Source organism: Phyllostomus discolor, chromosome 4, assembly GCF_004126475.2.
Source record: "Phyllostomus discolor isolate MPI-MPIP mPhyDis1 chromosome 4, mPhyDis1.pri.v3, whole genome shotgun sequence".
In the NCBI taxonomy this organism is placed as follows: Eukaryota; Metazoa; Chordata; class Mammalia; order Chiroptera; family Phyllostomidae; genus Phyllostomus; species Phyllostomus discolor.
The window spans coordinates 43,303,129-43,316,544 of record NC_040906.2 but is presented as its reverse complement, the minus strand read 5'-3'; the positions used below and the strand labels follow the sequence as shown (position 1 = coordinate 43,316,544).

At 37.4% G+C, this 13,416-nt stretch overlaps 1 protein-coding gene across 1 annotated transcript in view; it reads left to right on the top strand.

The window, feature by feature from the left end:
- Positions 1 to 13,416, top strand: part of ITGA4 (integrin subunit alpha 4) — a 78,672-nt gene that overhangs the window by 34,643 nt on the left and 30,613 nt on the right. Inside the window, exons 11-15 of the mRNA XM_028509976.2 lie at positions 3,293 to 3,387; positions 4,596 to 4,686; positions 5,422 to 5,467; positions 5,846 to 6,000; positions 8,656 to 8,810. Of these exons, the coding sequence (XP_028365777.1) occupies positions 3,293 to 3,387; positions 4,596 to 4,686; positions 5,422 to 5,467; positions 5,846 to 6,000; positions 8,656 to 8,810 (542 nt within the window). The remainder of the gene's footprint in view (positions 1 to 3,292; positions 3,388 to 4,595; positions 4,687 to 5,421; positions 5,468 to 5,845; positions 6,001 to 8,655; positions 8,811 to 13,416) is intronic.

Below are 13,416 nucleotides of genomic sequence, written 5' to 3'. Positions count from 1 at the left end.
CGCTTACAATAAAACAGGTGGCCCAAATGAAAGAACAGATAAAAACTCCAGGAAAAAAGCTAAGCAATGAAAATAGACAGCCTACTGATGCAGAGTTCAAAACACTGGTGTTCACGATGCTCACAGAATTGATTGAGCTCAGTCGCAAAATGAAGAAAGAAATGAAGGCTATAAAAAGAGAAACGAAGGAAAATATACAGGGAACCACCACTGAAGGGAAGGAAACCAGGACTCAAATCAATGATTTGGAACAAAGGAAGAAATAAACATCCAACCAGAACAGAATAAAGAAACGGGAATTCAAAAAAAATGAGGAGAGGCTTAGGAACCTCTGGGACAACTTTAAACATTCCAACATGGAATCATAAGGGTGCCAGAGGGAGAAGAGGAAGATCAAGAAATTGAAAACCTATTTGAACAAATAATTAAGGAAAACTTCTCCATTCTGACAAAGGAAATAGAATTCCTAGAAGTACTGGAAAGTCAGAGAGTCCCAAAGAAACTGGACCCAAGGAGGAATACACCAAGGCACCTCATAATTACATTACCTGAGATTAAAGATAAGGAGAGAATCTTAAAAGCAGCAAGAGGAAAGGAGAGAGTTACCTATAAAGGAGTTCCCGTCAGACTATCAGCTGATTTCTGAAAAGAAACCTTCCAGGCAAGAAGGGGCTGGAAAGAACTGTTTGAAGTCATGAAAGGCAAGGACCTACATCCAAGATGACTCTATCCAGCAAAGTTTTCATTTAGAATGGGAGGGCAGATAAAGTGCTTCCCAGATAAGGTCAAGTTAAAGGAGTTCATCATCACCAAGCCCTTATTATATGAAATGTTAAAGGGACTTATCTAAGAAAAAGAAGAAGATCAAATACTATGAACAGTAAAAGGACAGCAAACTCACAACTATCAGCAACTAAATCTAAAAAACAAAAACTAAGCAAACAACTGGAACAGAAGCACAGAAACAGATCACATGGAGGGTTATTAGTGGGGATGAGGAGGGAGAGAGTGGGGGGAAAGGTACAGGGAATAAGATACATAATTGGCAGGCATAAAATAGACAGGGGGAGGTTAAGGGTAGTGTAGGAAATGGGGAAGCCAAAGAACTTATATGTACAACCCATGGACATGACGGGTTATCCCCCAAAGGGGCGAGGGGGGGTGGGGGTGCTGGAAGGAAGTGGGTGCAGGGAGGAGGGAGATAACTGGGGACAACTGTAATAGCATAATCAATAAAATATACTTAAAAAAAGAATTTCAGTGTATGAGCAGCTTCATAACCCAGACTTGTTATCTTTTACATATTATCACCAAGTATCAAAGTTTAGAACTCTAGTTACTGAGGAGTAGCCACAATGGTTGAAGTGTGTACCTAGCCCTGATTCAGGAAATTGCTAACTGGTCTTGTCTTTAGTGGCTACAGGATAGTTTTCCAACCACTCCCTTTCTTGACCTTCTTCCTCTCCCTTTCTTTTTCTTCTGGTTGTGCTTCCCTGTTATGTTCCCATATGCATTTAGCATGCACACATACAGCTCCAGGTATTCCAAACCAATTTCCAGTCTCCACATGTGCCATGCTGCCTCTTGCTCCTCTGCTATTGCACAGGCTGCTTGCTCTGTCTAGACATCTTTTGGCCACCTGACTGTGCCTTATCATTACTTTAGTCTGAGCTTGGACATCATCTTTGAGAAGTCTTCCCTAATTTCTATCACCTCCTTGCATGCTGCTTTATGATTCTGTTTTTACTTCTCTTCTTCCGCACTAGCCTGTCAGTTCCTTTTTTGTAACTGCCTGGTCTTGACAGCTTCTAGCAAATGCTTGGAATACGGTAGGTGCTCAGTAGTTGTCCACTGACTGAACAAATGAATGGGTGTATTTATGTATGAAAATTAAAATAATTTGTATCAGTCAAGGAGGGTAGCCTTAATAGGTCTAAACAAAATAAGTATAAGGTGTATCAACCAGTTACTTTTAGATAAAAATAGAAAAATTTTTGCAGTTTTATAATTGCCCAGTATTTGGCCATGACCAGTGTGGGTCAGCTGGTTGGGCATTGTCCTACAAAGTGAAAGGTTGCCTGTTTGGTTCCCTGTCGGGGCGCATGCCTGCATTCTGGGTTCGGCTTCCCGTCAGGGCATGTATGAGAGGCAGGTGATTGATGTTTCTCTCACATGGATGTTTGCCTCCCTCTCTTTCTTCCTCCCTTCCCCTATCTCTAAAATGAAATAAAAATCTTATAAAAATACAAATAAAATTGCACAGTATTTGGCCTAAAGTTGTATATTAAAGGTGATTTTATTTGCATTGATGTAACAGCCGAAAGTGACCGCTGTAGTTGTTGAAAAGGTTTTAGATCTGATGAACAGGGATAAGAAATAAATATCATAAAAGCAAACTTTCTGTATTTTAGGTTTCTATTAAGGTAATAATAAAACATTGCATATAAACAAATAATGTGAATATACCCAAATAAATAGACATAATAGTAAATAATGAAATACTCTTGGAACTGTAGAATTCTTCCTCTATGTATTATACCTTTATAGCACATAAGTAACCATGTCATTCATAGTTTATCTTTTTCTTTTGGCCTTTTCTTTTTGTGTGAGTTAATCAAATGTTTTATTTTCTCCTGGTATCAGTCTGATGTGAATCTCAAAGTCAGAAAGGTGATGCAGTCATTATTTTATAGAACAAATTCATTTTTGGAAATCTTAGGGTGTATGTGTGTGGATACCCTGAATAAATACTTATTAATTACTTTCATTGGAATAGGAGTTACTTTAGAAGTTAGTTTGCAAAGTAAAGCCTACAATTCAAGGATTCTTTGGTTATGCCTTTTGTAGGTGATGACAATTTACTATGTGCTAGGTGCTGCTCTGAGCACTTGAGATGAATAACATCCTCCTATGGGAGCAAGTCCTCTTAACGATCCTGTGTTACAGATGAGGGAACAGATGAGAGGTTAAGAACTGAGTCCAGTGTAACAGCACAGTGGCAGTGCTGGGCTCTGGCTGCAGAGCCCATGCCCTTGACCATGCTGTTAGGCTGCTTCTCAGACCCATTCACTCTGCTTCTTCCTTACACCCACTGTTCTGTACGACCCTGAACGTTGTTGTCATGATGTTAGTATTTTTTCATTTTTTTCTGTGTAATGAGAAAAGCATTCATTTTTTACATGAGGAATTTCTTACATTATGTGGTATAAATTAAGGAGCATGAAGGTTAGTTTACAAAGTTGTATTCTTTGTATCAAGAATTTATGTGTCCACCATTTAAATTCTTGCATAGATGTTGCTGTCGGAGCTCCACAAGAAGATGACTTGCGAGGCGCTATTTATATTTACAATGGCCGAGCAGATGGGATCTTACCAACCTTCTCCCAGGTAGGAGGAGACAATTCTATTTTCAAAAGAAGCATTGGCAATAAAAGCTTCTTTAAATTTTCTATTGTTAATGTGGACTTATTTTTCTTAATTTTCTCATTCAAATACTTAACATTCTGTTCCACCATTTTTTATCATTATAATACATGGTCTTATTTTTAACAGCAATAATAAGTCTTTGGAACCATTTTTTTTTTCATAAATAAGAGTTCTAGTTCACTTTCCTTCCAGTTTGTCTTTAACCTATTAAAGATTTCTCTCTGCATTTCATTAAATTTATGTTCTGAGGTAATATCTGTATAATTCCAAGTAAGCCCATTTGGATTTGATTAACTGTGTCCTATCCTGTGGCTGAAGTCCCACGTTTTATGGAAATCGCACAGGGAGAGCAGACACACACAGGATACTCCGTGTTCCTTTCGCTGCAAAGCAGTGAGGCAATAGCACTTTAATAAGGTTCTCTGATCTAACTCTGACTTCACTTTCATGTTTTGAAACACAGGCCATTTCAATGCATAGAAAATAGCTACATACACATGCAGAGAAGAAAAGCTTTTCCAAAGATACTTTTATGGAAACATTAGTTATACTGTTATATCTGATTGGATAAAAATAGGCAGGTGGCTTTTCATATTTAACATGAAAGGTATGCATTTGTCTGCTAAAAAAAATACTGATTTTTCTAAATATGGGTAGCAGCCTGTTACTTATAAATCACCATCTAGACATGAAGTCAGACACACAGGATAGGAAGCACTTAACTTGAGTTGTCCTTATCAAACTCTGTGAAGCAATCTGGCTAGATAGGGTGGCTCTCATCATAAGCCTAAGTTAGAGGCTCCACTAAGTGATCAGAAATGTCTTATTTTCCAGATTACTTGTTTGCTAATTCATGTTGGTCAGAGAAGTGAATACACAGCTTGAAAGAAGACTGGGGAAAGGGGTCAGGACTGTCACGGAAAATCTGTACTATGTCATTTCCCTTTGCTCACAAAGTAAAGTAATTTTTTTCTTATCAAGAAATAGATGTCAACTACCCACTGAAAGCTGGAAACATTTGTTTCTCTTAGGTACAAGTATTTGACTTAACTAAAGTTTTGTTCATAAATGTGCCAGGGCATCAGAAGGCTTATTTTTAACTAAATCATTATTTCCCTGAGACATTAGGAATTCAAAAGCACTTCTCATTCAGCTTGTCTATTTTTCAGAGAATTGAAGGGCTTGAAATCAGCAGATCCTTAAGTATGTTTGGACAGTCTATATCTGGGCAGATTGATGCAGATAATAATGGGTATGCAGGTGAGTATAAAATTTATTTTATATATAACCTCTATTGTGGATACGGTTTTACTGAGAAGTACATAGATGGCATGGAAGAGTTCTAATTTACTGATAAGTTTTTCTCCTTCATTTTTGAAGCTTTTCTTGAATTCAAGGATGGGTCTGAAATGATCAAGTAATTCCTGAGTTTTACACTGTCAGTTACTTATTATTTTATTCCTTGTTCTTTAAAAAATTTAAAGCACCCATAAAAGTACATGTAAATGAAACACATGGTGATGAAAAGAAAGGAGTTTCTTTTTGTGTGTGTATTTGAAAGATTTCTGGGTGAATATTTCTAGTTGAAAAATAGGATTTTCATTTTACATCAAAAAGTTTATGTTTAGGAACAAGTATAAAGGACACAAGGACAAAAACTAGAGAGGGTGGAAATGGGAGGGAGGTGGGGAAGGCTGTGGGGGTGGTCTGGGATGGGAGTGGAGGACAGAACTGTACTTGAACAACAATTTAAAATAAAATTTAAAAAGTTTATGTTTATATTATGTTATAAATGGATGAATGTCATCGTAATTGAGTAAATTCAGACAAATGTGGAATGAGTCCTAAGATGTAAGCATATTTTTTCTAATTAATTTTCTATAAATAGTGTTTTGGTATTGTCGAAAGGTGATATGTAGTTAAGTATTTCTGACTGAAAAGTAATTATTTTTGACTAATAATGATAACTAATCCATGTTGTTTGTTGTCCACCAGATGTAGCAGTCGGTGCTTTTCGGTCTGATTCTGTGGTGTTGCTAAGGTAAGGTTGATACATTTCACTGCTTAGTGACAGTTGGGCTTAATTGTAAAGGATGGGAGGCAATTTTTAAAATCAGTGGTGGTGACCTCATAATGTTCTTTTTGGTATTCTGAGATTTAATTGTTTGAACTCTAGGATACTTTACCCACCTTACAGAGATATAATTAATATAATCAGACAAAGTCAATATTTTTAGAAATTTAAATGAAAGTTCCTCTTGATTCAGACATGGAAATTTGATAGAGTTTATGTGCACATAATCTTAATAAAGCAGTTTCATGAAATTACATGGTCAATGGAAACTGACAAACAAATGCAATTCTTTCCTAAGGAAAAATAATTCTGTAATTAATATTACTAATTTCATTTCCTCCTTAGGACAAGACCTGTACTGATTGTTGAAGCTTCTTTAAACCATCCTGAGTCAGTAAATAGAACAAATTTAGACTGTTTTGAAAATGGATTGCCTTCTGTGTGCATGGAGCTAACACTCTGTTTCTCATACAAGGGCAAAGAGGTTCCAGGTTATATTGGTAAGGGTACCCTTACAAAATTAATAGAGTGTGTACTTTACTCACTAATCTTGAAATCATCTTTGGAGCCCTCACTGTGCTTCACCATGGAGGGCTGCCTCAGCGGGAAGAGAGCAATCACCTGGTAACACATCTCTCTTCCCCGTCTTTCAGATCCTCTCATTATTCTGCCTGATAGGTGGGGCACATTAAGAGGCTCCAGTTGTTTAGAGGTTATATGATAAGAAGCAAATCAAGCCCTGGCTGGCGTGGCTCAGTGAACTGAGTTCGATTCTCCAGTCAGGGAACATGCCTGGGTTGCAAGCCAGGTCCCTAGTTGGAGGACCCATGAGAGGGAACCCCACATTGATGTTTTACTCCCTCTCTTTCTCTCTCCATTTCTCTTTGTCTAAAAATAAATAAAATCTTTTAAAAAAAGAAGCAAATCAAGAGTATCACTGGCTATATTATTTAAAGTGAACTAACTGAGCTTAATCTGTAAGAGCTCTTTAGAATAGAAAGAACACCCGCACAGCTCTTCCTCTCTTTTGCTGGGCTTCTTAAAGCCTGGTGTTGACTTAAGTTGGAAACCTAGAGAGAGAGAAGATTCTTCTCTTTATGTTCTATCCAGTTTGAGTAATTGGAGGTTGTCTGAGGTCTAGCCCTGCTTCTAATTTTCATAATTAACACGCATCTGTTAAAGATCTAGCATGACTCTCAGCAGCTGAGCACTTATGTCCATTTTTCTCTGTGTAGGTAATTCTGTTACCTACTTTCTGCAGAAAGTAGAATTGAGATGGCTTACTCCAAATTGTGGTTAATCCCAAATCACAAAATGTGACTTCATAAGTATAACATGTTTTACCAGCAAGGTAATATTCCTAATTATGTCGTATTTAAGCTAATAGGAGAGTAAGTGCTAGTAGCCTATGGTAGGGGAGAAGCACACCTGGGTTTATCATTTGGACATCAGGAATTCACAAAGTTCAGGAGTCCCACGAGGGCTGTCAAGAGTTGATTGTACTCATGCCCCTGCAGGCTGTTGTCATCTAAACATCATTAAGGGCAGTGAACACCAAAGTGAGCTACAGATATGTAACAGATGTCCCAGCCTGAATTAGCCTGTGGTGAACAGTACAGAATGAGCCTAGCATCTCTACTTGTGGTCATTTTCGGTAGCACTCTGCAAAGCCCTGGCTAGAGATGCAGTGATAGGACTGCAGGCAAAACCTTCATCTGACACTTGATTGGAGAAGTGGCGATGTAAGGGCTTGACTCTAGTAACACAGGGACACAGAAAAGCTGATGGATTCTCTGAAAGATACATGTTAAATCAATAGCACTATGTCCCTTTATGTAAAATCACTATTTGTTATACTACCAGTTTCACTGTGACCAGATATTTTTTAATTGATTGAAAACAAAAATATGACATTCATAAATAATCACAGCATTATTACAAAAACATGCTTTAGAGTTGTTGTAAAATAACTCCTTGGGAGAAATAATTCACATTAAGCATGATAAATAAAAGGAAGGTTGATATATGTATTTAAAATTTACAGAGTAGTGTAGGTTTTATACTTAGGTTACCTTGAAATAAGTAGATAATATCCTTCCAGAATACTTAGTTACTCCTAAAATATAAATGAATTCTTCAGGAATTATATACATTCTTCAAAATATCACTTAATGAATTATCAGTTCTCTATGAGGGACATCAGCCTACTGTCAGACTGAGCTTGCTTTGCAAAGATCCCTTTTAGATTCTTGATACTATCTGGCTTAGAATTTTTTTGGTTACTTGTAAATTTTCCTTATCTCTTTGCTTATTAAAGATCAGTAGCAGATTGATTATTTACTAATTGAGATTTAGCAGATCAATTATGTACTATGTCAGATTTTAAATAAGTTCTGACCAAACTGCCGAAATATTTATTTAGAGAACGCCTACCTATATATGTTTACTTTTTGCACACATGAGGACTCCAAGTTCAAACTAGAAACCAGTAGCAACATGGAGGAGACTAATGAGGGATGAGGGCTGGAAAAGATGACTTTGAGTCAACTGTTAATAGAGGTTTGAATTTTGAATCATGTGTTCACTTTACATTTAAAAAAATCAATGAGTAAACCAAAAGAAAAATGTCAGCCCCTCAAATTGGAAGCAAATGGAAATAAATGGACCTAACAGCATATGAAATTAATTATATAACTACACAAGACAGAAATATTGCAAGTGACATTTGAGTGCTTACACTGCCTGTACTTCCTTAGTCAGATGTCCTGAGGACAAAAAGGACTCCAAAGAAACGTGAAACTTTACTCAGGACTTTTATTATTGGTAACAATTTTGGTATTGTTGTTTTGAAACATTTATATATAGGAAGATTTAGCAAACAAACCAACTAAAGACTTTAATATTATTAAAAATAGAAACATAGAGAAAAGTTTATACATTTTTTCTTTATAAAAATAACTTCTGAAATTTGTATTTTTAAGTTGTTTCCTCTTTCATGTTTCAGGTTAGTTTTAAAAAGCTTAAAAAGCTATTTAATGAAGATATTTCCAGTATTCTCTATAACTTTGACTATTGTCACTTCAGAAATAAGAAACATTTTAAATGCCTTTGGATAATTATTTATACTAATTGCAGTTCTCTCTGCATTTTTGCAGTCTTGTACTACAACATGAGTTTGGATGTGAACAGAAAGGCAGAGTCTCCATCGAGGTTTTACTTTTCTTCCAATGGAACTCCTGATGTGGTCACAGGAAGCATGCAAGTATCCAGCACAGAAGCTAGCTGTAGAACACATGAAGCATTTATGCGGGTAATGGAAACTAGTTTTTATTAATGAATGCGTGAGCTTCAATATTGTCAGTATGGTAAAAGTATAAGTGCATTGGCATCTTTTTATAAAATATTGCTAAAAACAAGTGTTACCCCCTCCTGAACTAGCTGACCTGTTGCACCAGAGTCAAACCATTCACTAACCTATAACCTGGATAATTCAAAAGTCTGCAGTTTGCATCTTCTTTGTTCCACATTTATTGCATTTTACTGCATCACTAATTTAAGAGATTTGCATTTTCCTTTCTATACTTGTCTAGAAATGTACATATTGCATGGCTCTGCTGAGCCTTAGATCCTTTCCTGAGTAGGAATTTGTAGGGGGAGTGTGGGGAAGGGGAGGCAGGAGGTGGGGAAGCGAGTATGTTTTCCATGTGACTCTAACAAAGCAGAATTCGACATGCCTGCTTTTGGATTGTGCCATTGTCTCCGCGCCAGCATTGTCAGTGATGTCAGTGGGAACTCGCACAGTCGCAGGGGTTGGGATCAGCTGCGGGCCAGGACACCGGCTTTCATGATGCTCCGGGGAACGTCCTGCCAAAGCGCAGCCGATTTCATGTTTCTTTTATTAAAACACTCATTCCCAGAGTAATCATCGCGTTCCTTGAGTTGGTCAGATTTTATCATGTGATGCAGTGCCAGGTCTTTTTCATGAGGGAATGGTGTACTTCATCAGAAAATCTATTGCTGCGAATAAGCCAAACTATTCCCAGGAGCCCTCTCTGGGATTTAAAATAGTAGCCTCTGCTTAGAACTTAATTTTCCCTTAGACACTTATTCCAAGCAAAGGCAAACAAGCATTAGGACTCCAGAACACTGTGAAATGCTACGAGCACTGATCCCGGTGTGATTTCTTCATTTCCCTTAACCGTTTTTATCATTGTGCTAGAATAAAGCTATCAAATGGTTGAGAGCCAAAAGTGTAGAATGATATTAATGTAACCATCATTTACATGGTAGAGATTAAAGAGGTTCTTTTTCTTGTAAATTCTACATAGTTGTGATAGTTAATTTGAGAGACTAACACTGAGACCATTTTAAAGGCAATAAAAGGGCCAACATTAGACATTCACAAAGAAATATAGATTGTGTTGAATTTGTATAAGTAGCAGTAAATTGCTCTGATTTCTTTAGGCCTGTGTTTCCTGGCACTGTTCCCATGAGTAAGTATTCATCAACATCAAGATCGTACACTTCCTTCAGAATAAATTTGTAGTGGAAGTGACATTTTAGCCCAGGTTTCTGTTTTTGTTGCTTATATACTTGTAAGTGTTACCATGGTACCAGTGGCAGCAGGTTACAAGCCACTGACTTTGGGCCATATTGTCAGTGTCGAACAGAAACACTTAGCTCTGGGGTTGGTACATAGTGAGGATTGAAGAAAAGAAACATGACTGTTTCTTCCCATGTTTTTTCCCCCCTTCCTAAATTACCTGGCTTTTGTTGGGGGCATTTTAAAACTCAGAAAGAAGAAGGTGAAGGGCTACTGCAGCCCCCTCACAGCAAACCCAGGGAGCAGGTAAGGACCACAGAAGCAGCTCCCCCAACCTTGAGTCCTAGCCAGGAGTGCTAGCTGTTATTTATGAAAGTATGGGAGTGCAGCGAGTGCATTTTCCACCCCCACCGGCGCATACCTGAGGGGAGGCTTTCAGAAACATTTACACTGCTGTGCTTTGATTGTCTTAAAGAATAGAACAGCTACCGGAATTCTGCTATCTTCTTAGCTGACAGAGAAAAAGAAGATGGACTCTGGTCGGGAAGACTGGATTGTTCCTTTGTTCTATAAAATGTGTCCAATGTCAGCAGTGTTAATATACAGATGCATTCTACCTTGACACCCATTACAATGAAATGAAGTGTTGCTTGTTAATTATCTCAGACCCCTCCCTCAGAGGCTGGCTGGCCTGCTAGTTCAGCACACTTTCCCCGTGCAGTCGTTTGCATTGACTATACCGATCAGCTCCAGCAACCACTCAGTTGCTTTAGTACATATTTATTGAATTATAAATTTGTGTCGGTTTCTGTTTGAAACACTTGTGATCACCGAATGATACATAAAATGATTACTGTCCTCATGGAGCTTATATTCTTAATGAAGGTGAGACAGACAATAACATGATCAAAATGTAAATTGTATACTATTTTAGAAAAAGATATGGGTGATGGGAAAAGAAAAAAAGAGAGCAGAGTTAAAACAAATTATGGAGTTGTATGGAAAGAGTGAAGAATACAATTTTAAATAGGCCTCATTCAGAAGGTGACATTTGAGCAACGACTTGAGGGAAGTGAGGAAGTTACCATACAGACCTCTAGGACAGTGGTTCTCAGCATTTGCATGTAACAACAGCATCACCTGGAAGGTGCGTGAAAACACAACTTGCTAGATTCAGTAGGTCGTCAATGAGGCCTGAGACTTTGCATTTCTACAAAGTTTTCAGGTGATGCTGATGATGCTGACTTGGGAGTCAGACTTTGAGGACCCCTGATCTAGGAGAAGAACATTACAGAAAGGAGAGCTAGGTAAAAATGCCTCAAGACAAAAATGCTCCTGGTTGTTGTAGGGAACAATGGGGAGGCGGGGATGGCTGGAAAAGTGAGCTAGGGGAAGAGTAGTGGAAAAAGACATCATACGGGACCTGGAATTTTTATATGAATGAAATGAGGATCTAGTGGATTCAGCAATAAAAAGGAATCCACTGACTGCTATGTTACACTAGATAGTAAGGTATCAAGGGCTGACACGGGGAGAAGAGGATTCAGTAATAACCCAGAGGATACAGTGTGAGGTGATGGCTTCATCAAAGGTGGTGGCAATGGATATGGCAAGAGAGAGTTGAAGAAAGAGCCCACACAATATGCATGCAGATGGGATGCCTGGCATTTGAGAAGGATGCTCTGAGATGACTCTAAGGTCTTTATTTAGCCCACGCGACTGGTATAATGTAGTTTTTATCACTTGAGAAAATAATGCGAGGAAAACAATTTCGAGGTGGAAAATTCTGGAGTTCAGTGTGGACCCGCTGAGCTAGAGATACGTGTTTTGCTCTTGAGTGTAAATATCAATGGAACGCGTATGTACTCATCTGGTGTTGGGGAGAGTCATAGACCTGGAAATATAGTTTAATGCAGCTTTGGCATAAAGGTAGTTTTTAAAGCCCTGTGGATGGCTGAGATCACCCCAGGAGGAGAGGGTGAGGGTTCTGCACACTGGGATGCTACAGCAGGAAGTTAAAAACTCAAATTTCATTATAAAAGTTGGGCTTTATTAAATCTTTTTCTTTTAATCACACATTCTCTAGTTTCATATATTGGATCTTGGTCTATATCAGAGACATTTTAAACAACCTAGTAAGCATCTGTCACTAGCATGAATATTTTCTGGTGTGTTATTTTTCTGAGACTATACAGCCATTTATCTGGTTGGTAAGCACATCAGTTTCCCAGAGCTACTTAATCTCATCATTAAAGCAGTTATCACATAGGATTATTGTTTTATGGGAATGGTCAAAATTTGTTCTTCAAAAAATAGAAAGGAAGCCAGAACTTGTTTTTTTCTTACAGAACTCCATTTTATTTTAGTTGCTTATAATGATGCCAAACTTTATTTTTTTTGCTATTAGATCAGTAAAATTAATAGATTTTTCTAAAGCAGAACCTAGAATTTAAAGTTGAGTTTATATAAAAGATTTCTGTGATCTAAGAGAAATGATTTGTTTTTGTACCTTTTACTGTTTATCTACTGAAATTCTCTTCTACTAGACATCACTTTTCCGTCAGTTAGTGTTTTCCCATCAATGTAAGTGTATGAGAATGAATTTTTGTCTTTGTTGTGTTCAAATACACAACTTTGTTAGATCTTAGAGGTTTCCTTGGACAGCATCTTAGGACCAGGGATAATTTTGAGGCTGTTTTGATTTAGAGAAACCCAGCTGGCAGTTGGCAGCAGTTTTTGGAAATATTGGAGCAGCCATGGCAGTGAGATGTCCCTCAAGGTTTCTCTAGGTGCCGTTTCTTGGATGAACTTGATGGAATCTCTGCATTAAAATAATTCACTGATGGTTGAGAAGAGAAACGGTGCTATATTGGGGTAACAAATGAAGTGACAGGATTCCCTTTCTGCCTACAGTATTTTCAATGAAATCTAGAAGTATCTAGCTTAGTCATCAAACCAGGAAAGCCTATTGGTATTTAGAGGTCCAGTGAGTACAGTGGCCTTATTAGCATGTTGCATAATAACCATGAAATCAACCTGCCTACCTACTTAGTGAATTAGTTCATTCTTTCCTTTCCCTTGGTTTTCCTAGTTTCTGGAATTTAAATTTCTGAAATAAAGGAATTTAATTTTGTTATATAGCTCTTTGGATGAGTTCTAAAAGACATCTTTTTCAGTAATAACATCAAGAGAATGAGTATTTGATTAGTAAATACATTTTATTTGTATTTTTATTATATTTTATATATTTAATTTGCTTATATAAGCACATAGTTTAGTAAAGTGCCATTTGCTCCAAAACAGTTATATTTGAATCACAGCACACTATGGACCAATCTATATATGTTGCAAGTTTAAATACAAGTAAACTATA